General features: G+C 45.6%; 3 protein-coding genes across 5 annotated transcripts in view; 2 read left to right on the forward strand and 1 right to left on the reverse strand.

The window, feature by feature from the left end:
- Window positions 1-5,908, forward strand: phyhd1 (phytanoyl-CoA dioxygenase domain containing 1). Its single transcript, XM_049018703.1, has 11 exons — window positions 1-509; window positions 1,708-1,866; window positions 2,158-2,233; window positions 2,360-2,407; window positions 2,537-2,592; window positions 2,974-3,036; window positions 3,265-3,286; window positions 3,778-3,906; window positions 4,536-4,652; window positions 4,875-5,001; window positions 5,221-5,908. The coding sequence occupies exons 1-11, from the start codon at window positions 477-479 to the stop codon at window positions 5,264-5,266; spliced, it is 876 nt and encodes a 291-aa protein (XP_048874660.1). The 5' UTR covers window positions 1-476; the 3' UTR covers window positions 5,267-5,908.
- On the reverse strand, window positions 5,553-11,565 carry dolk (dolichol kinase). 3 transcript variants are annotated; one of them, XR_007398729.1, is made up of 3 exons: window positions 11,322-11,565; window positions 7,678-10,224; window positions 5,553-6,912 (listed from the first exon to the last, which is right to left on the reverse strand). XR_007398729.1 is itself a non-coding variant. In XM_049018701.1 (2 exons), exon 2 carries the CDS (start codon window positions 10,089-10,091, stop codon window positions 8,520-8,522), a length of 1,572 nt encoding a protein of 523 aa, XP_048874658.1. In that variant the 5' UTR covers window positions 10,092-10,224; window positions 11,322-11,565; the 3' UTR covers window positions 5,553-8,519. The 3 variants fall into 3 exon arrangements, 1 of the variants encoding a protein (XP_048874658.1); XR_007398728.1 differs by having other exon boundaries at window positions 5,553-6,294; window positions 6,726-10,224; XM_049018701.1 differs by having other exon boundaries at window positions 5,553-10,224.
- Window positions 11,561-21,746, forward strand: part of nup188 (nucleoporin 188) — a 17,819-nt gene continuing 7,633 nt past the window's right edge. Inside the window, exons 1-27 of the mRNA XM_049018700.1 lie at window positions 11,561-11,689; window positions 12,262-12,316; window positions 12,434-12,507; window positions 12,810-12,894; window positions 12,983-13,063; window positions 13,486-13,530; window positions 14,377-14,469; window positions 14,578-14,697; window positions 15,217-15,428; window positions 15,521-15,635; window positions 15,818-16,018; window positions 16,337-16,426; window positions 16,526-16,591; window positions 16,753-16,872; window positions 16,997-17,123; window positions 17,229-17,384; window positions 18,173-18,299; window positions 18,544-18,631; window positions 18,730-18,806; window positions 18,976-19,090; window positions 19,196-19,316; window positions 19,487-19,553; window positions 19,634-19,759; window positions 19,848-19,981; window positions 20,520-20,626; window positions 20,881-21,087; window positions 21,465-21,634. Coding sequence (XP_048874657.1) covers window positions 11,664-11,689; window positions 12,262-12,316; window positions 12,434-12,507; window positions 12,810-12,894; window positions 12,983-13,063; window positions 13,486-13,530; window positions 14,377-14,469; window positions 14,578-14,697; window positions 15,217-15,428; window positions 15,521-15,635; window positions 15,818-16,018; window positions 16,337-16,426; window positions 16,526-16,591; window positions 16,753-16,872; window positions 16,997-17,123; window positions 17,229-17,384; window positions 18,173-18,299; window positions 18,544-18,631; window positions 18,730-18,806; window positions 18,976-19,090; window positions 19,196-19,316; window positions 19,487-19,553; window positions 19,634-19,759; window positions 19,848-19,981; window positions 20,520-20,626; window positions 20,881-21,087; window positions 21,465-21,634 — 3,005 coding nt within the window. The 5' untranslated portion in view covers window positions 11,561-11,663. The remainder of the gene's footprint in view (window positions 11,690-12,261; window positions 12,317-12,433; window positions 12,508-12,809; window positions 12,895-12,982; window positions 13,064-13,485; window positions 13,531-14,376; window positions 14,470-14,577; window positions 14,698-15,216; window positions 15,429-15,520; window positions 15,636-15,817; window positions 16,019-16,336; window positions 16,427-16,525; window positions 16,592-16,752; window positions 16,873-16,996; window positions 17,124-17,228; window positions 17,385-18,172; window positions 18,300-18,543; window positions 18,632-18,729; window positions 18,807-18,975; window positions 19,091-19,195; window positions 19,317-19,486; window positions 19,554-19,633; window positions 19,760-19,847; window positions 19,982-20,519; window positions 20,627-20,880; window positions 21,088-21,464; window positions 21,635-21,746) is intronic.

Genomic DNA, 21,746 nt, shown 5'->3' on the forward strand with positions numbered 1-21,746 from the left:
GAGGCACAGGAAGTATGTCAGTGATCCGAACTTGTATTAACCTGCTGTTGTATATGGTTAGGTAAGTATTCTTGGTATAAGTTGTCTTTTGACCTCTTGCTGATGTTGATTTTCTTTATAACCAATCTTCCACAAGCATCACTCCCTCTTAGAACTAATTCTGTTTTGCATTTAGCCGATCATCTACCTCGTAGTACAACAGTATCCATGAAGAATCTTACTTCGTCATAGGAGAACAGCACACCGTCATCAAAGAGAACGCCTATTAAACGTCAATTTAATTTCTCTTAAGGCAATATGTTCTATAATAACCTCATGACTAATCTTTACGATGTAAATATTTAAATATTTACAGAGCAGTGCGATGTTTTGATAGACAGTGTGGATGTAGGCATGCGCAAAAAGGCAGGGCGCGCGCTGCTAATCACCCTCAGACGCCGGGCAGGGATCGCGTTCTGAAAGAGACGAGTGAAAACATGAGCATTTTAACCGACTGTAATGTTCGAAAGGTAAGTGCTTTTTGCATTTTACTCGTGTGACAATTTGTCAATTACACCCTTATATTTTAAAGACACTTAAGAATAAAACCCATACTACACAAGAAAACCAGGCTACTACAAAACGTGTTAAACCTTCAGTTCCAGTTGCGTAATCCATGCGCATGCAGCCTGTCAAAAACAACATAATCTAAATTACATCCTATTTAATTTGTATTTACATAACCATATTGCGCTAAAACATTAAATTAATTTATCAGTTATTCGAACATTGTTTTTGTAATTCTGTAAAGTGATCTTTAAGTAGAAATTGATCCGGGTAAATTCCACTGCCTGATTTATTCCTTCAATCCCTTATAATCTCTTGCTTGACATTCCCTTTTCTGTATGTTCTTTTCTTCGTTTCCAGTCCTTTGAAAAATGAAACCTGCAATCACTGCATTTCCTAGAATTGCCTTTATAATCGGACATATATTTTACAGTTATTTGTGTTTGGTTTCTTTCGTATTAAACGTGGACCCGCAGATTTCACTCTGAAAAGTTTGCGTCCCAGATGGGGAACGTGGGTGTTCATGGGTGTACTCGCGTGTGGCGGGGGCTGTCCAGATCTTTTAGTGAAACAAATCACACACTGCACAATTCTTTGTCTCATTTTTTTGATTAGCTGCACTTTTTTGGTTTTACTTGGAAATGGCCGTGATGATACGACGGCATTAAAATGATATTTTATATGGCATGAGTGTTATTTTTTTACTTTGTTGTGATCTTAAAGAAACCACTGCTGGTACTTCATCCGTCCCAGCAGGTGTGGAGGTCGAATAGCTTTGTGCGGATGTGTCTTGCAAACTAGCATCTGATCTGTCTTGTCTCCTTGCCTCAGATAAGCATTCCCTGCACTACATGCAATATAATTTATGAACTATAGTTGCTGTGAAATGTTTCAGTCACAAAACCTGTACAGCATTTAGTCTAAAGGAATATGTCGAGTGTAAAACACCTTTAGTCACTTTAAATGCATTAAATTGACCTGATAGCAGGCATGTATTGAATAAAATTGCAAACTGAGTCACGTAAAGCGCTTGGAGGCGTCTCCTGTTTCCTATTCTTTGAAATTTTTTAGTCCTTCTCCACAGTTAAAACAAATATTTTAATGGTGGAAAGGGTTGCAGCCAGTGTATTTGCAGGGTATGATGAAAATTTTGTGTGTCAGTTCATGGATGATGGGTTCCTGGTTCTGGAGGGGTTCCTTGACCCAGAGGATTGTGATGCATTGAGGGAGAGAATGAAGGAAATCGTGGAGAAGATGGATGTCCCCAAACACTGCAGAGTACAGTTCTCCACTGACCACGACGAGCAGCTAAAGACACAGGTACCTTGTAAACAATGACAGAGAACCTCAGGTGGATTCTGGGAATTCAACATTTTTTCTCTTTCCTGTCTGTCTACTGTGTATTTTAAAGGTGCAGTTAAATTTACTATATCACGCTGTTCAGCATTCCCTAGTTTTGCAATATAGGTAGCGAACGTTTGTCTATTAAACCGTGTGTTAGGTGTGTATTGTAAACATCATTTTGTATGCTAAACTTCATTATGTTGTAAAATTCTGTTCAGCTCAGTCTATAAAAATGATACAAAGGATCCATATGGTTTTCCTTTGTAGGGAAGTGCGGATTACTTCATCACCAGCGGCGACAAGATTCGCTTCTTCTTTGAAAAGGATGTTTTCGACGATAAAGGTATACCTTATAAACTTGTGCCCTGATTTTTAAGGAGAGTAAATTCTTAAATATATTCATTCGTTCATTTTCCAAACTCACCTGTCCTATTATTAAATATAATAAGTTGTCGTCTTGAACATCTAGGTCACTTTATTGTGCCTAAGGAACTTTCTGTGAATAAAGTTGGACATGGTGAGTATTTTATAATCCTACTAAATGAATCCTATATGATTTATTTCTCTCCAGTTGTCAGTGACATTTGGAGTTAGCCATGCTGAATAATAAAAGGCGTATCGCTGAATGCTTCTTTCCGCCTTGCAGCCCTCCATGCCCATGATGCGTTGTTTAAAACCGTCACACACTCCCCGAATGTCCAGGTAGTAAAAGCTAAAGCAGTACGCTTTTATTTATGCCGTGCACACAAAGAAACATCAGGATTTTCATTTTAAATATGTGTGATGACATCTCATTGAGTAAATGTTGTAAATGCTTTCCATTTTGCATTGTGTAAAAATGTAGATTTCTCTGTTTTGTTGTCACCTGTGTGTGTTTGTAGCACTTGAGCGCTGTTTTGCACTTTCGGATTAGATGCCAAACTGCATTTTGTTGTTTTTGTGCCTGTACTTTGCACAATGACAAATCCGAATCTAATCTAATTCTCCTGGAAAATCATAGTCATACTTGTTTGTGAAAATCAGTCACATGTGTGTCAAATATGTATGAAGTGTGTTTTACATGTATGAATTTCTTTCCTCCAGAATTTGGTTAAGAAGTTGGGTCTCGAGAGACCTGTGGTTTTGCAGAGCATGTACATATTCAAGGTAGAGTGTACAGCTACTTCTGCATTAACACCTTCTGCACAGGAACGGGAGCCAAAAGCATGAAGTGTGTCTTTAGGCCAAATTTGAGATCACGCGGCATAAAGATGCCCCAGATATTTGGTTTCTTCTGGTATCTAATCCTTCTCCATTTTTTACTTGGCATCAGATTATAGTGTTTTCCCACTTGCCCTTCAGAGAGCTCTCTGATTGGTCTCTTTATGTTTTCAGCAACCTGGGATTGGTGGAGAAGGTAAGGATGCTGCCTGAAGCTGGCTGACTCTATACTTATAACTAGGGCAGGGTGATATGCCCTAAAAACGATATCGTGATATTTTCAGAGATGTTAACAATATCAGTATTTATCATGACATCCTCAAATTCATATGTAGAAATCGGTAAAATATGACAGGTGGGTTTGAGTTTTTTGGCTTATGACCCAAATTGTTTTAATGATAGCTATGGAGCACGTGACAGGTATTACGAGAAATTACACCAACAACAGACTCAGACTTTGATGGAATTTAACTGTTAATTATGCAAGGAAAGTGTTTCAGCTATACCACAATACTCCCCTTATTCAAACTGATGACGATATGAATGTTCATCGATACCATACAATATATGGCCCTAGCTACAACTCCTTAGTGAATATTTATGTTTTATGTGCTGGTATGATTAGCTAGCCAGAAAAACAGTAACGACAGGATTTCCTTTCTTGCTGTGCTCTGGTCCATCCTGCAGTGACCCCGCATCAAGACGCCACCTTCCTGTACACCGAGCCGCTGGGACGGGTGATGGGCGTGTGGATCGCCCTGGAGGATGTCACGCAGCAGAATGGCTGCCTCTGGTTCATTCCTGGCTCTCACAAAAGTAAGACTACCCACATACACACAGAACCACAGAGCCTCCGCGCACTGGGCTGCATTTCACGGCAGTTCAGGATGGAGACCCCGCTGACCAGAAAAGGGGAACGATCACTAACCTATATAACCTTTCCTTTGCTTATTCTGACGTTACCTTGCAGTAGAACATTATAATCATAAACTGAAGCTATTTTCCGCTTGTTTGCATATTTTATCTGCAGCCTTCTGTTAGTAAAGGACACCACTGTTAAACACCAGAATGTTAAAATGCAGTAGAACATGCTATAATAACCATTCTGTGGTAGATTGCACAGTGATGCAAATATCAGAGCCTTGTTATCTCTTAAAGGTTATGCAAGCATGTGAAGGCCATGATCTCGAGTTGCGGGTTAGTAATCGGTACATTTGTATGACAAGCACTGAGGAACAAGCTGGCTGACTGATACTTTTAAGTCCAATCTATTGCACCCTATGAATACATTTTAAACAATAGCACACATGATATCATTTCTGATATTGCAAATGAATCCAAAGACGAGCGAATTACAAGGATAAATTACAGCATAAAACTTCACCGTGATGCTTTGTATGCGCTGATTTATTTATTTTTTAACGCCCATTCTTCGCTTCCTCCAGACGGGATCACTCGCCGATTTGTCCGCACCCCCCAGGGGTCCAACTGCCTGACGGACTTTGTGGGACAGGAGAAGAACTATGACAGCAAGCTGTTCATTCCCACACCGGTTAAGAAAGGTGGAGACTCTCCATTTTTAACATTCAAGTGCTTTTATTCAAAGTGGTGTATTTTTTTTACTAATTTTGAGAATGAATGAAAATGGGGAGATGGGCTTAGACACTCTGGGGCATGAACTCATAAGCATCTGGAAAAAACAGCCGTCACCGTCTGTGCAGAGTCAGGCTGAGCTGCTCTTACGATGTGTTTAAATGGGTGTGATTTACCTGATCTACCTGTAGGGGGAGTGGTTCTCATCCATGGTGAGGTGGTCCACCAGAGTGCCCAGAACACCTCTAACGTCTCCCGTCATGCCTATGCATTTCACATCATGGAGTCGAAGGACACACGCTGGAGTCCGGACAACTGGTGAGCGCATGGCATTATGGGGGAAAACGAGAGAGCTGGGTATTACGGCACATGTGACTTCAGACCGCGGGGGTTACTCTCATCTGAATTTCCCTACATTTAATGGTATTCTGATAGTCATTAGATGCATTGAGTTAGATCAACATCTAGAGTTGTTGTATGCATGGATAAAACTGCAACCTGAGTTTGTGCCGTTTCTGCTTTGCCCATCTTCCATAGGTTACAGCCCTCCCCAGAGCTGCCATTTCCTCCCCTCTACACCTGACACAACACCGGATGTCCACATTCACTCATTCCCTATGACGATTGTAGACCTTGGTTTTACTGTGTACTCAGAACTAAGATAAAAAAAACAGTCAGTCATATACAGTCATATAAACACATGAAGACATGCCGATGCTTAACAGTGCCCAGAGAAGCCCGCTCATAAAACATGGTAAATGCTGATCATCCGGTGCTGCAGCATGCATGTGACAAACTGAATCGGTCTTGGGAACAGACGACAGAAGCACACCGCTCACTTCACATCAAAGTCACATCGCACACATACATTTTATTGTTGCTCCATCCTTTATTTGTATTATTTGTAATTTTCATATCAAAGGAAAAAACATTTAGATACAAATACCAGCAGAAAGAGAGGGTTTTACTGCATATGCATGCAAGAGTAGCTGAAAATCTGGAATGAAGCAAACACATTTCGATTGAGGAGTGGGAGCGAAAACATACACACATTTGATTTTATCTCGACTGCAACACTGTACCACATGTCAGGAACCAGCTGAAGACCTCAAGAGCATTTTAGAAAATCATCTACTACTGTGTCCAGCTGCCAGATTTTAAAATTGACTGACTGCTTTTCATGATAGTGCATCTGAACATTAAAACATAATATGGTAATTGACAAGACCTTGTCCCTAACCGTACTGCATCCCCATTCAGAATGCGTCATGCGGCGAGTGAATGCAGCCTGAAATGACAGGGCCGTTATAATGTACACAGTCTGAATTGAGATGATAGGTTACCATTAGCTAACTGTTTGCGATATGCGGAAGCGTGGAGACAAAGGTCAGCATGAGGGCAGCCATGCCGACTCCTCACAGGCTGCCTGCGAACACACAGCAGCTAAATTACAGTGACCTGCATTAATACCTGTTTCTGCTCTTCTGTCTAATAATAGTAAATGTGAAATTACTGTATTTGTGATTCCAATCAACTACATGTGGACGGTTGTAGATTAAGGTCATCAACCAAGTTTTGCCGAACAACCGGAAGGTTCTGATCCAAGAAAATCTGAAATCAAATACAAAATATTAGAACAACCATAACAAATCTCTTTAGTAACCATAAGCAACATACAGTGACCCCCCCCCCCCACCTATCACGGAAGTTGCGTTCCAGACCCATCAACGATATGTGAAAATCTGCGACGTAGAACGACCATATAAATAAACTTTTTTTTTTTTTATATAGTTTAAGCCTTAAATCATAGGGCCTAAAACAAAACAAAACGAAAAGTTCACAAAACGTTTGCTCACAACGATCGGCTTATGGATGCTGTCATCTGCATATTGAGGATGCTGACATAATCGTAGGTTGAGCAAAGTTCAGAATAATCACATTAATTACATTAATTAAAGCTACTACAGTTGTACCGAGTATGAGAGTCTTTGCTGTGGGGGGGATTTATATCAAGGTGCAGAAGACTGGTAGGCTGAACTAACCTTTGATAAAAGCTAGCACTGTGCAGACTGAGTCTGGTCTGCCTGAAAGCGGTGCTGGGCCTCTCTAGCTGATTAAACCAGCCGAAGTTCAGGTTCCACCAACGGGGCATCAGCAAAAAACCCGCTGACAGGGTCTCCTTAACCCTGCAGAAAAGTGGAGCTCTTCTTGAGGAAAGAGCTGTGCTTCCTGCAAGATATCAGGCAGCTTCTTAACAAGATGTGCTTCCAGTACAGGGCAACTTAATACCTGGGAATGAAAATACTGTATCACAACATGCATGATTAGTTATATGAGTGAACACAGATCATTTGTATGGTGCTTTTAGGTAGAACACATAAGCACCTTATCTGATACGTATATTGACAGTGAATTTCTGCTGTTTGAGCTTTAGACGCCGATAATCATATCAGTGAGTTTTACATAAACTACTTTAATCTCTCTTTTTTTTGTTACATTAGGCTGCAGTTAGTCTATCGGAAAATTTAACTGTTTAAAATCTGTATTGGTATCAGAGTAATTTGCTTATCAGTCTGGTCCCAGTCCAAATTACCGAAGAGTGAAGCCCATCCCTAAAGAGGCTGCTGGTATGATGCTTATACTATGTACTTGGCAGACAATTTTATCCAAAGCTACATACAACTGAGAAAGCGGGGTCAGCCCGTCCCCGGAGCAACTGGGGTTTGGGCCAACAGTGACATCACTCTGCCTAAGCTGGGATACAAGCGGTGACCTTCTGAGCTCAGGCACTGTGTCCAAAGCGCCCAGCCACATTTGATGACAGGCCATTCATTTGCACAATGCCATTGTCACATCATTACATTTTTCTAGTGCGTCTGACTAACACCACCTGGGCTGTACATGAAGGAAGGGCTACAGTGCTGAGATGTATTTATCGTTTTAATGCTCAGGGACAACAACCCTCCCAAAATATCAGTAAATATCCCTTCTTACTGAAAAATGAACCGTGGTCACCAGTATGTACTGCCACCTTGTGGTCATCTTAAGCATTTTCCCCTCAGAGTGCCTCACTGGTAGAGTTCCATTCAGCTGACATGTTAGATAAGCATGGTGCGTGTTCTGTTTCAGGCCTGCTCTTAAATCCACTAAGGGATTAAGCAGCTGTGTTTCAAGGCCATCAACTCCTACACAGAGATCCATACACCACAATGCAAAATTCAGTCTCCCATTTAATAATTCAGTCTCTCTGCTGCACCAGTACCATTTTCCCAGCGAATGCCGTGAGTGGTAAAAAAAAAAAAAATCGTACCATAAAAAAAAACTCAAGTACATCCTTCACTGGTGAAGTAAATGAAGCTGTTTTTAATATCATAGGTAAATAAAATTTTCCTGAAGCTGAAATCAAATTCCACATCATACTACAAATTTCAGTCATATTTGTTTTAGACAGTCCATCACATAAACTGGACATGCCTAGTTGTGTAGTAACTGGTCAAACTTCACGACTAAATACAATAAACCTTAAAGCTTTCTTTTCTCCAAAATGGATTTGTCCAGTAATGCAGAACAGTACAGTCACTGTAAAAAGAAATAAGTAAAAGGACTCCTTTTTAAAATGAAAAAAAAAAATGCAAATTTTTCTGTGCAGCACCAAAAAAAAACCCACTTATTGGGATAGACTCTTGAAAAGCATAACTTGATTTCCCTTTTCCGAACTTGGTACATCAGCAAAGCTTTGAAAACAGATCTATCCATCTTCAAGCATGATCAATTTAGATCTTCCGTAATTCGCAGGGTTTTCCCATCACGGGGCCACTAGAGGACTGAGGCCTTGCTCAGATCAAGAGGAGAATGAAGAGGTACAGTGGAAGGAGCAAGTTGTCTATCTGAGCGGTGTAGGCCTCCAGCATAGACACCAGGGTGATGGATCCCACAACCCATGCATAGCTGGCATTCAGGTTGACGGCCTCGTCGAAGATTAGGAAAATCGCCACGGCGATGATCTGGGCAAAGACAGACGTGGCTGTACCTTCCATGGTCTTCTTTGTCCCGGGCCACCGGATTTCCCCCATGGTGCTGCCAAAAATCGAGGCCACAGTGTCCCCCACACCTACCGCCAGGACGCCGGCATAGGGCACTAGACCCCCCGCCCCAGGCAGATTCCCTTTTGGGGCACAAGGTCCCGGGAAGAGCCAGATGGGCAGGGACACGCCCAGGAGCAGGTAGATGTGTGTGAGGATGAGGGGGCCCGAGTCGCGTTCGTCCAGGAAGAGCGTAAGCAGCTGCCGCAGGACCTGACCCAGCGGACGGATTCGGAAATACCTCACATACTCCAGGAGCAGGAAGACAGCGAGGCAGGTCACCGAGGCCACGTGCAGCAGCTGTCGATCGTACATTAATCCGGGCACGTACGTGGCGACCACAATGAGGTGGAAATACTTCCTCACCACTGTCGAGGCCTGGTGCTTTTTGGAGCCAGATGCCCTCTTATAGTTCTGGTGCAAGACAACCACGGAGGCCAGGCCAGCCAGTAGGACCCAATAGGCCAGCAGGTAGAGGCGCGTCTGGCTGTGCGTGAGGAAGTCCAGCAGCCACATGATCGGATGCCTGCGGATGAGCATTGAGAGCCAGGGAATGATGATGCCCAGGCCCAGCACGGCCGACATGGTGTAGAAGAACACGGCGGAGACCCAGGTCTCGGACTCCATGAAGCAGAAGAGCACGGCGAAGATGACGCCCAAGAGTAGCGTTCCCACCAGGACCACAGGGAGGAAATAGTTGACAGGGTCACCCTTCACCTCAGCCAGGTTGAGCGAGCGCTTGATGAGCTGGTTGATGATGAAGCTGATGCCTCCCACCATGATGAGGGCCTCTCCGGGCGTGAAGCAGCGGGGAAGCAAGTACAGCATGATCAGGCTGAGGTAGACGAAGATCAGGAGGACCTCCAGCACCTCGATGACCTCGGACACCGTCAGGGTCTTCTTGGTGGTGTATATGACGCCGCTGCCGGCGATGCCAGCGATGATGCAAGTGTTGGTTGGCACGGGCCGCGTGATGCCGAGGGCAATGAGCGAGAGGAAAAGCGAAAGCATCATGCCAGTGACCGTCACCACCATGGAGAAGCGCTCGAAGTACACATTGCCGGAGGCCATGCAGCGCTCCTTCAGGGCCAGTCCCAGCAGGGGAATAACCATGCAGGCTGACAGGATGCCGCTGTTCGCTGATGGCCGGAACTGGAAGACTGCCCCGCCGGACTGCAATAGCCGGTCCCATTTCTGCTGCACGTAGAAAGCCTGGATGGCCAAAGCGATGCAACACCAAGACAGCTGGTTCCAGACGACTAGGTGCACGCAAAGGACGATGGCAAACACTACGAGTGACTCCACAATCACCGGATTGCTAAGCATGATTGCTGGGGAGACAGGGTGGGGCACTGTATCCAATACGTATGTCAAAAATATGTTTAAGGTCTCCAAAGCTGTCAGGTTTGTTCCCTTTCAGAATTTAACATCATTTACCCAACATATCTGTCCACGTCACCTATGAAGGAAAAGAGAACAAACCAACCAATTATCAGCTGCTACTCAGGGAAACAGAACTCACATTTTATTCTGCTCTAGGGAATCTGTTTTGGCTTTAAATACATTGACACTTTTTTATAATGGTACATGATTAAAAGTAAACGGAATCAATTAATTATTCTAATGATGATACACTTCATTTAGGCTTCCTGACAAGTTAAATTCAGGTTGAAGGTCAATTACACAATTTCTCTTTGGCAAGCTAACGAAAGATTTGGTGTAGTGATGATCTTGGCCCTGGAAGACTGACTTGCAATTGTTAATTCTGTTACAGTAAGTTGGGTAATAAAATATTACCTTAGACATAGATAGAAAAATGTTTTTACAATAACTTAATATGTTGATGCATCAGACTGTAAACCATGTCCCCTGACTAATACGACCGTTAGGGATAAAGAACTTCTGGCCTTTTTCAAGACCAGAATTAGCCCCAAACCTAATAAATATGAATAAATATTAGCACTGTGCAAATTACAGTTAACATTACTGTGATAAATTTACGTTTTATTTTTGCGACGTAAAACAAAATGTGAAATGTAAAATTCAGAGAAAACTCAGAAGTTTAACTAACTGGCTGTCACACCTCTGTAAGAATGACAAGTAAATAAGAGTCGTGGAGCGTCCATTGCATTCTGGTGCTCATGTGTCAGGTCAATATTAAAGACATGAAGACCATGTAGATACCACCGTTCGCATGTAGTCCCCAAGCAAAACAACACTATTCCGTTATTTAATATTTTATATTTTCAATGCAGCAGGAAATAACCAAGCAAAACCAATAAATTATTTTTTAAATATTGACTATTGTCTCACCGCTATAGCACAATATGACATCGTTTTAACGAGGAGGCAAAATGACTACCAGTAGCTGAGATTCCTGTCAAAATGCTAGAGTCGTTTCAACAAACATATCAGGCATTTAGTCAATATTTCATTTGAATGGAAAGACGATTTACATTGAATGAATGAATGAATGGATGGAATAAAGTTTAATACATGTCATGCATTGAAAGCAATATATAAACCGAAATATGCAATTAATTTGTACTAACTCACCCATCCCGAAACAATGAAAACCTTCCTTATCTGTCTTCTCGTATATGATGTTGAATCGGTTTTTTTTGTTCAGACGGCCGTCCACTTCACTAACCTACGCGGTGGCCATGACAGTGAGACCACGTGACTCGGAAACCGAATCACACTACAATAGTGATCGCTTACATTATTTTTTTCCGCCGCGTTTGGTGCTGTTACACTATTCCGACAGTGGAATGACACACAAAACCCGGAAATGCTGTAATTAGTGGCAAACGCTGACTTTTGCACGTTGACGCAAGGCGCGACGCTGGGCACGTGACAGTGGTGCGCGCAGTGAAGGGTCACGTGTTGGGGGAGAAGATGGCGGATTCGGAGATGTGTGTCAGGTAATTGAAAGGAAAATATTAACTCCTTTTATATGATTATGGTTACATAAGACAGTTTGTTTGCGAACACATGTCGTTTAGACTAAGACTTTTAAGTTACTTTCGTTCTGTTGGATACTCCGGAATCTTTACAGACTTGTACATACCATCTTGGTTTTTTGGTGGAGGGAACGCGTGTGTAGACTGTGTTCAACACCAAAACCAATTTGTGGCGCTTTTTTAAGTTTCGTAATTATACATTAAATCAGTTTCTCAAAAACCACTTACAAATATGTGTCTGTGTTGTTGTCTTTTACGTGAAAAAGTTCTTTAGTTAGCCACGTGAAAATGTTATTCCGGTAATAACGACAACTTGATTTTAGAGTTGACGAAGTGTGCTTTAAACACAAGGAAACCCCCTGAAACACCCATTTTAATACTGTTGACCTTTAATGCAGTAAACCAAACACATATTTGTTTTATGAAGTCAGCTAAATGTATCATTGCACATAATAGTGCCATATAATGTCAGTAATAGCAGAATGAATCAGCACTGAGCATGCTTATTTAAGTTCGTGTTTCTGTTTTTATAGAAGCAGCAGGGAGTTGTGGACCATTTTGTTGGGGCGATCAGCTTTGCGGGAGCCGGTCTGTATACTGCTGTCTGTCATTATTTGAACGTGTTGGTCTTTCTGTGGTCTTGCCAGTGATACACATTTACACATTACAGAAACCTGAGTATTGAAAATAACGTTTGATTTGCAGGCCCAGATTGAAGCTGAACTGGAAAGGAACTGGGAGCGATTGCTTTTCGGATTGTGCTACTATAAACCTCCCAGGTATACTGTGAAGCATTCATCCATCCATCCCTCCATCCATCCCCGCTTGTTCTGTGTAGGGTTGCAGGAATCCAGAACCTATCCTGAAAGCGACGGGCGCAAGGCAGGGAATATCCCTGGATGGGGCACCAACCCATCGTAATAGTATGAAACAAAGTAGTTTATATGTTGGTCAAAAGTACTGCAGATTAAGTCTAAATTTATAGCATTGCAAAATACAGTGACAGTTGGTGTTTATTCTTTTTTATTAAATGTCAAATGTTCAAAGACAAAATGCTGATAATGAGTTTGGACTTTTGCAGCCCCTCCTCTGCCGATAAACTGAAAGCAGATAAGGACATTGCCCAGCCCCTGAAGGATTTTGGTCTGAGAATCAGCAAATTGCTGGCAAGTTCCTCTGGAAGATACAGTTGACTAAGAGTCGTCGATAGTTACAGGATAAACCTTGCCTGAGCTCATTGGTGCTGCATTTCAGGGTCTGGATGAACTTCAGAGCGTGCAGATTCTTCAGTGTTACTTACAGGAGGATTACAGAGGAACCCGCAATGCCTTGAAGGTAGAAGCATAATATTATAGAATAAGTGTGTGACTTGTTTGGAGGTCGGCCTTCATATGGCTGAATATTCTTACCTGCCCTGTTATTTAAAAATATCTTTCTGTTGGTTCCTTTTACGTCACCCCCCAGTGGTTTTTCAGCCGCAGCACTTTTGTATTTATGATAGACGATGCGGATAAGCAGCTGAAACCTAAGAAGGGCATCTGTACTTGTATACAGTCCATAGTGCTTTTGTGTGGCTACTCTTGCAGCATGCAGGTGTTTTAAGTCGTCTGCACTGCACTGCACTGCAAAACTCCACACCAAACACATGCAGGCTGTTTCCTTCTATTTTTATCTCCTTTGTGCCATTTGTCCGCAGATATTTGATAGTATATGCAGTGTTCCGTGTGAAGTTCTAATGTTCCATCTTATTATCCCAGTCTCTCCTTCAGGATGAGAGGCAAAGCCAGACCCTCTTATTGAAGGCGAGTATTTCTCAGCTCTTGATACAAACCTTTGGCATTTATTAATAAGGTTGTTTTTCATCTCCACTTGCTTGGATTGTTGTAACACTGTCCTGTATGACCTTCCCAAAAAAATCTGAGTTCCAGCTCATCCATTATGCTGCTGCTAGGATGCTAAGTAGGTCAAAGAAGAGCAAGCACATCACTCTGCACATCACTCTAGTCCTTCACTCTAGTCCTTCACTCTAGTCCTTCACTCCTTCCACTGGCTTCCAGTTGCCTTTAGAATCCACTTCAGGATGCTCCTGCTTTACAAATCACTGGTGATCTCAGTCCAGTTTCCATCACAAACTGAAGAATCAGCAAGACCAAACGGAATTCAGCTGCTCTGCCACTCAGAACAGGCACTGGCACCTTGTTAAAATATGAGATGTTGGCACCTTTAAAGCCAGACTCACAACATTTTTATTCCACAGTACCTTTGATTGGCACTGATAATCAGTGGTGATACTGTTATTTTACTGTCTTTTGTTTGTAATTCCTAATTACTGTCATTTTGTCTTCTACTTGTGTTTTTAATTTTTCATTTGCCGATTGCTATTGTTTGATCTTGCAAAACAACCAAAGCTAGCGGCATTTACTGTAAAAAGTATAACTGAAAAGTATAACAAACGAACAGACAGAATGGCTACACATCTTTGTTTCATTCATTACTTAACTTGGCTTATTTTTGCTTTAGAACAACTGGAGTCAATGACAGTTGGGTTTATTCTCTTTGTATGTATTATGCATATTTTTACGCTCTAGGCCTTCAGGTTGATACGTCCCTGTTTTTCTTAGCGTCATTCCTCTGCTTGTGACCCACAGATTGCCGATTATTATTCTGAGGAGCGAATCTGCCTGCTGCGCTGTGTCCTGCTGCTGTTGACGTACTTTCAGGACGAAAGGCACCCATACAGGGTGAGGAGTCACCCGCCTGCTGTCTGAGCATTCAGAGAGGAGAGGATGCTCCAGTCCGGTCCTGATTATCTTTTTTGTGAATGCCGCGTTTGGGTGTCCTTTTTTCAGGCGGAGTATGCAAACTGCGTGAGCAAGCTGGAGAAGGACCTGGTCTCGAAGTACCAGGAGCAGTTTGAGAGCCTCTTCAGAGCGGAGGCGCCGACGTGGGAGACTCACGGGAACCTCATGGTTTGCTTTTTTTCTCCACTCTCAGGCTCTGTGCTCTCTGCTCTCTGCGCCTCCCTGCCAGCTGAGCTGGGTCATTTTCCATGTTTGTGTCCTTTCTGCACATTCTCTAATGAAATGTCGTTTATTTAATGTTCATGCTCTTCCAGAATGTGTTGGCCTTTCGCTGTAAGTTGCTGGACGTTGTGCAAAAGCAGATACACATTGGAAAGTCACTGGCTGGACACACTGCTGACAGAAAAGATGTTTTAAATTCTGGTTTATTTTGCTTGCTTCAGTTCAATTCAGTTTTATTTGTATAGCACATTTCCACAACTTTACACTGTCGTAGCACATTATTTACCCTTCTGGATGGAAATATTTGGGGGAAACAAAGTGACTGGAATTCAGAGGCAAAGCAAACGAGAAATGTTTGTTACTTGGTGAAAATCTGTAACCTTGTACAAATAATGCCTGGCAGACTCAAAGAGCTCATTCTGTTGCTGCTGTTGACGTTTATCTTGCTTCCCTTTTTGGGCACAGACCGAGAGGCAGGTGTCCCGCTGGTTCCAGCAGTGTCTCCGCGAGCAGTCCCTTCTCCTGGAAATCCTCTTTCTGTACTACGCCTACTTTGAGATGGGCCCCCCTGACCTGTTGGTCTTTACCCGGATGTTTAAGGAGCAGGGCTTTGGCTACCGACAGACAAACAGGCACCTGGTGGATAAGAGCATGGACGCGCTAGTTGACCGCATAGGGTGAGCCCCGCCCCCCCCCACCCATCACTTCACCTTGGGTTTATTGTATCTTGTATTGTACCTTCAGTGTCTTCTCTGCAATCCACCCTCAGTTATTTCAGTTCTCTCATCCTGGTGGAGGGAATGGACATCGATTTCCTGCACAAGTGTGCCCTTGAAGATCGCACTGAGAGGCACCAGTTCTCCAGCACCCCTGAAATCTGCAAAGTGAGCCTGAACGGCTGCTCCAGCCTGCTGTTCGTTTATTTTTAGATGTGTGATTCTGCTGATGCAGCGTTGTCTCTGAAGGCCGGGCCACTAAAGGCTGCGTTGGACACTCGCTCTTCTTCTCTTGTTCTTTCACGTTTAAACACTCGTCCCCAGCTGCATACCTTTTATTTCATTCTCAGGACTTGGACCAGATCTTTCTGACCTTCGGGGACATCCCACACCACGGCCCGGTTCTGCTGGCATGGGTTCTGTTGCGTCACACGCTGAACCCCGACGATTCTACTCCAGTGATCCGGAGGATAGGAAATACCTCACTGCAGCTGGCTGTGTTTCAGTACCTCACCACCATGCTGCAGGCACTGGGCAGCACTGGCAACAATGTGAGCTGCCAAGCTCTTCCTGCTTTTTGGCCCATAGTTTCCAGTACTAATATCCAGTACATTGCTCTGTTGGGCCTCCTGTTTCAATTTGTTGTACTGAAGTTATACTCTTTTGTTTGTGAGATGATGGTACTTTAGGTCTGCTTTGGTAAATTCCTGGTATTATGGTAATTGGGCTTATTTACTCCAAATCTGATGGAGTGGGTGGGATGAAAGGCAGCGGACAAATGGATTACACCTGTAATTTGCTGTAATCGGCCTGTTCCCGGTCCTGCCCCCTGCTGGCCTCCGTTCAGCCCCGTCTCCCCTATGTTTCAGTGCACCGCCAGCACAGCCCGCATGTGCATCTACGGCCTCCTCTCCTTTGTCATCACCTCCTTCGAGGAGGAGACCCTCGGCAGTCAGCAGGTTGGACCCGTCCGCAGGCCGCGTGTCTTCGATGTTCTCTCTGATGAAATCCTTGCTCCTTGTGCTCGGGGTTGAGACCAGTGTTTCCTGTTCCCTCAGCACTTGATAAACTTGGCCTGTGAGGTGCTCGCCGCTCCCAGCTTGGCGGAGCTCTTCTGGGAGACGGTGAGTCCCGGCAGGATCCGGAATTTCCCAGCTGCGCCTTGCATGTTTCTTGCAGGCCGCTGAAGTCGGAATGTGCGTTTCACATTAAAGTTATTTGCGGCTTTTATGGAGCCGTCCAGCATAAATCATCGATCACAGTACTTCTCTTTGCACGCGGAAAGAAGCCGGAGATGGGGCTGGGAATGATCCTGGACGCCGCGATGGGGATGTTTCCCCACAAGATCGTGCCGCTTCTCCAGCTGCTGGCAGCTCTCCTGTCTGACAAATCCACCGCCAAGAAGGTACGATGGGCTGCTTGAAATCGCCTCCCCTATAGGGACCGGCTGAGTGTGGCTCTGTTTAACACAGACCATCTGTTAATCATTTCAGCTCCTTTTTTGAGTGTCCTTGATTTATAACCGCTAGGTGTACAGCTTCCTGGACAAGATGTCTTTCTTCACGGAGGTCTACAAGCACAAGCCCAATGACATTTTGTCCCGGGCTGATGAGACGCTGTGGAGGAGACAGGTGCCAAAACTCCTTTATCCTCTCGGTAAGGAGCTGCGTCGCCTCAATTGCAGACTCCCGAATGGCCAGCCAGCAGAGGGCGCCCAGTGACACGCATGTCTCCATGCTGCTTGCGTGTGTTTCCCCTCAGGCCTTGGCCAGACCAACCTGCGCATGCCGCAGGGCTGCCTGGGCCAGGTGCTGCCTGCCGACCAGGGCTACGTGGTGCGCTGGGATTACTCCTATAGCTCTTGGACGCTGTTCACCTGCGAGATTGAGATGCTACTGCATGTGGTGTCTACAGCAGGTGAGCTGGGCTCTGCGCGCCTCTCCATCTGACTCTGCCTGGGGGGGCGGTATGGCGAAACATCACATTGTAATATTTTCTGTTAGAATCCACGATCTTATGGTTCTGAACAGTACAACCAAACTTTCCCCTATTAAAATATTCCTTCCTTCCTTCCTTCCTTCCTTCCTTCCTTCCTTCCTTCCCATCCGTTTATCCGAGGTTTGTGTTGCGGAGGTGGCAACTTCAGAAGAGAGACCCAGACCTCCCTCTCTCCCTCTCCTCAGCCACCTCTACCGGCTCTTGGGGGGTGTGGCTGCCCCCCATATAATGTGTTAATACAACGTAAAAGACAAACGTATTCTGCATACTCTTTCAGGGCTTTTCTTTTGAGGTGCTCATGTCGATTTCTGGAAAATCCAAGCCGGTTCCACATTATCGATATCGAATTCCTTTCAGGGACCAACTGCTCCATGACTGTCAGGCCGCTTAATTGCCAATTGGGGAACGTGGTGCATGTCCTGCATTGCATGTTGGGACGAGGGTGCCAAAGGGGGAGAGGAAGAAATCCAAGGCAGTACTTACTGTTTGCTGTTAGCGGTTCATTGGTGTATTGAAACATATTTGGTTAACAAAACAAGTTTAGATGCATGTATGAGACGCGGAACTGCAGCAGATTGGATGTGCACTGTAGTTCCATACTAACCATCTCGGTGAAGGAAAGTCATGGGGACATTTTAATCGTTCACAAGCTGATATCAAATGACACACCCGTAACTCTGCCTGTGCTCTCTGCTCTGGGATGTCAGACGTCATCCTGCACTGCGAGCGAGTCAGACCAATCCTGGAGCTGGTGCACAAGATCATCAGTACAGACAGGACCGTGTCCGATTGCCTGCTGCCAATCACCTCCCGCATATACATGCTGCTGCAGAGGTCAGTGACTCGGTAACCTGCCGAAGACCGAGGCAGGATCCGCAGAAGTGCTGTAGCAATTACAGAAAAACAGTCGCCTTTAAGATGACCCTCTGAACTTCATTTGCTTCAAATGTGTATGACATTGTCACTTTCTTTTCATTCCAGTGTTATTTAACCTGAAATTGACTTTGAAAATGTCAACCGTCGATTATGTCTAAAAATAAGCATGTTCGTCTGTCTCCTCGCCGTGTGTTTCGCCCAGACTGACATCGGTGATCAATCCCCCCGTGGATGTCATCGCGTCCTGCGTGAACTGTCTCATTGTGCTGGCCACGCGGATGCCGGGGAAGGTATGTGGAGTTTGTTGGTCTGTCTGTGGGATCTGCGGGGGGGGGGCTCTTTGAAAAGGCCTGTCTGATGATGCCTGCGTACCCCTCCCCACGTGTAGGTGTGGTCCAGCCTTCACCACACCGGCTTCTTGCCCTTCGCCTCCACACCTCCCACCAACATGGCGCAGTCAATCAGGTGCGTCCCCCCCCCCCCCCGCCATGAACCACTGGAGCTCTGGGTTTTCCACTGGGGGGCGAGGAGTGTCTCGTGGTGGCCTCCAAGACGAGAGGGATGCAAATAAATATCTCTCTGGTGCCTTGCGGGCTCTTGAACCCCTTCTGTTCTCACTCATTCTCCCATCTAGTGCCGAGGGCATGAGGGCGGGTAACTATGGCAACCTCCTTGTCCTCATCGAGCAGCCTCGGGGAGAGTATCCAGTAACTATCGCCTTCCTGCGCCTGGTCACCACCCTCGTGAAGGTAGCTGAGCCCGTCAGCCTGTAAATCATGAGACTGACTTCAGACGGCCTCGTCAGCAGATCATTTGGACTCTGGCCCTTTACTCTCTCATCTTCATCCCCCCAGGGTCAGTTAGGAAGCACCCAGAATAAGGGACTGGTCCCCTGCGTGCTGCTGGTGCTGAAGGAGATGCTTCCCACGTACCACAAGTGGCGCTATAATGCCTATGGCGTGAGGGAGAGGATCGGTGCGTCCCGGTTTGGGCTCAGCAGCTATCGGACTGCCCGGTTACTATCACACACAGATGCATTTACTGTCTGTGGTTCTTCTGAGCAAACTGCCGTTTCGTCCCAGTGAGGACAGTGTGCCCCCCAGTGGATAAAGCCCGTAACTGCGTCACCTCCTCTTTGTTTGAAGGTTGCCTTATCCTGGAGCTGATTCATGCGATCCTTAACCTGAGCCCGGAGGGGGAGTCCCAGGACAGGTGACGCCCTTCTTGCGCTCGTCCCTGACTTTGCCATTCATGGTAGCATCGCGTGTTAACGTTTCTCCCTGACCCCACAGCGCCCCCAGCCTTCAGTCACTGTGCATCTACAGCCTGACCAACACGGACGCGGGGCGCGCTGTCGTCAACATCATGGGTATTGGGGTGGACACCATCGACGTGGTGCTGGCGGCCCAGCCCAGCAGGTGAGGCCCGAGAAGCCAAGTACATCACCCTCTGCGTAAAGCTCGCATCGGGTTAACGCCACCTCCCCCCCCTCTCCTCTCATCGCAGCGGGGGCTCCGAGGGCCCTGGCCAGGTCCTCATCCAGACTGTGAAGCTGGCCTTCTCTGTCACCAACAATGTCATCCGGCTGAAGCCCCCTGCAGACGTGGTGTCGCCGCTGGAGCAGGCGCTGACTCAGCACGGTGAGTGACACCCCCCCCCCCCGCACCTTAAGCTGCCTACTCGGTGGGCAAGAACCCAGCGAGGTTTCGTATGCCAGTCTAACACGCCCATGGCCATATGCAGTCTGCCGCATGCTGCCTGTAGTATTAGCGATAGCCGTAGTCAGTCTGCCTGGAAGCGTCGTAACATGCATCTCGTCAGAAACACGCAGTACTATAGTCCTCAGTACTATAAACGCGTATAACCTGCTCCTTTCGGATTCTCTGGTCGGACGGGATCTGTGCCTCTTATATTACTGAGGAATACTTTAGTTAATAGGCTGCATTATTACAGGCTTTACGGCTCTTGAGTGACCGTCTGGTGTTACTCTGACTTGTTTTACATCAGTACTGGCTGGGATGCTCCTAATCACTTAGCTATGAAACATATTGTGATCTTTTATTCCTTTAATTTACCAAATGCTCGCTCTGGGCTAAGGCACGAAAATGCCTGGCGTGTTTTTTACTGGGATGGTACCTGTCTGTGTAAAATTACAACAGATTTCTTGTGTATTTTCAGGTGGTCACGGCAACAACCTGATTGCTGTTCTCGCAAAGTACATCTACCACAAGCATGACCCGGCACTGCCACGGCTCGCCATCCAGCTGCTGAAGAGGCTGGCGACGGTGAGTGGGGCAGCGTGGCGCTCTGGCACACGCGCTTAGCGGACCGGGTCGGGCTTTCGGGATGGGACTAGCTGCTGAGTGATGTTTACAGCATGCCTTACAGCATGTGACACATTTGTCAAGCCCCACATTTTTACAATTAGTCATTGACATCTTGTGAAGACACATCCCTCTCTTAACCAGCGGTGTTCCCACGCCACAGCCCAGGTCGTCTCGGTGTCAGCTGTACGCTTACGTGGCCCTCGTCCCCACAGGTGGCCCCCATGTCGGTGTACGCCTGCCTGGGAAACGACGCAGCCGCCATCCGCGACGCCTTCCTCACGCGCCTGCAGAGCAAGACGGAGGACATGAGGATCAAAGTCATGATCCTGGAGTTTCTGACGGTTGCCGTGGAAACACAGCCTGGCCTCATTGAGTTGTTCCTCAACCTAGAAGTTAAAGATGGTTCTGATGGGTCAAAGGTGAGATCCCAGTCATATTCAGAATGTAATGCTTTATTTACCTGCATTTGCTTTTTCGTCTGCAAGACAATTTTCCTTTACTACTATGTGTAAACAAATGTTTCACATTGTAGCATCTCTGTTCATGTGTTCCTCAAAAATATTTCTGTTATAAGGAACCTTTTTACGTTAATGTCTATTAGTCTGGAAAAGTTGACTTTAAATAGCTGGATTTTCTGTAACGATCCGAACCGTGTCCATATTTATTTGTATACCTAAGCGTTTAAGTAGTGTAGACATTTAGTTTGATATGCGGGTGTTATGGGCTCGGCCTTGTCGCATGCTCTGCGTGTCTGTCATGACTGCTCTGTGACTGCATTACTCCCTGCTGCACGCAGGAGTTCCTGTTGGGCGAATGGTCCTGCCTCCAGGTGGTCCTGGACCTCATCGACTCCCGGCAGCAGGGCAAGTACTGGTGCCCACCGCTACTCCAGCGGGCTGCTCTGGCCTTCCTGCACGCCCTGTGGCAGGACCGGCGAGAGAGTGCCATCTCCGTGCTGCGCGCCAAGTGAGAATCACCCCCCCCCCCCCGCCCCCAGTTGTGTGGCCTGATTTTTTGGTGCTGTGATCCCTCTGTGTTGAAGATAGGTCCTGACCAAACCATTTTGGTTACATAAGGA

The sequence above is a fragment of the Brienomyrus brachyistius genome, chromosome 7, assembly GCF_023856365.1.
Source record: "Brienomyrus brachyistius isolate T26 chromosome 7, BBRACH_0.4, whole genome shotgun sequence".
Taxonomy (NCBI): Eukaryota; Metazoa; Chordata; class Actinopteri; order Osteoglossiformes; family Mormyridae; genus Brienomyrus; species Brienomyrus brachyistius.

Excerpts from the sequence above, each read along its gene's own strand:
- phyhd1 (XM_049018703.1), top strand. The coding sequence starts at position 477 with ATGAGCATTTTAACCGACTGTAATGTTCGAAAG. Across the intron at positions 510-1,707 it reads CCGACTGTAATGTTCGAAAG|TTCATGGATGATGGGTTCCT; the intron begins GTAAGTGCTTTT and ends TTTGTGTGTCAG. Across the intron at positions 5,002-5,220 it reads CGCTGGAGTCCGGACAACTG|GTTACAGCCCTCCCCAGAGC; the intron begins GTGAGCGCATGG and ends CATCTTCCATAG.
- dolk (XM_049018701.1), bottom strand. The coding sequence starts at position 10,091 with ATGCTTAGCAATCCGGTGATTGTGGAGTCACTCGTAGTGTTTGCCATC.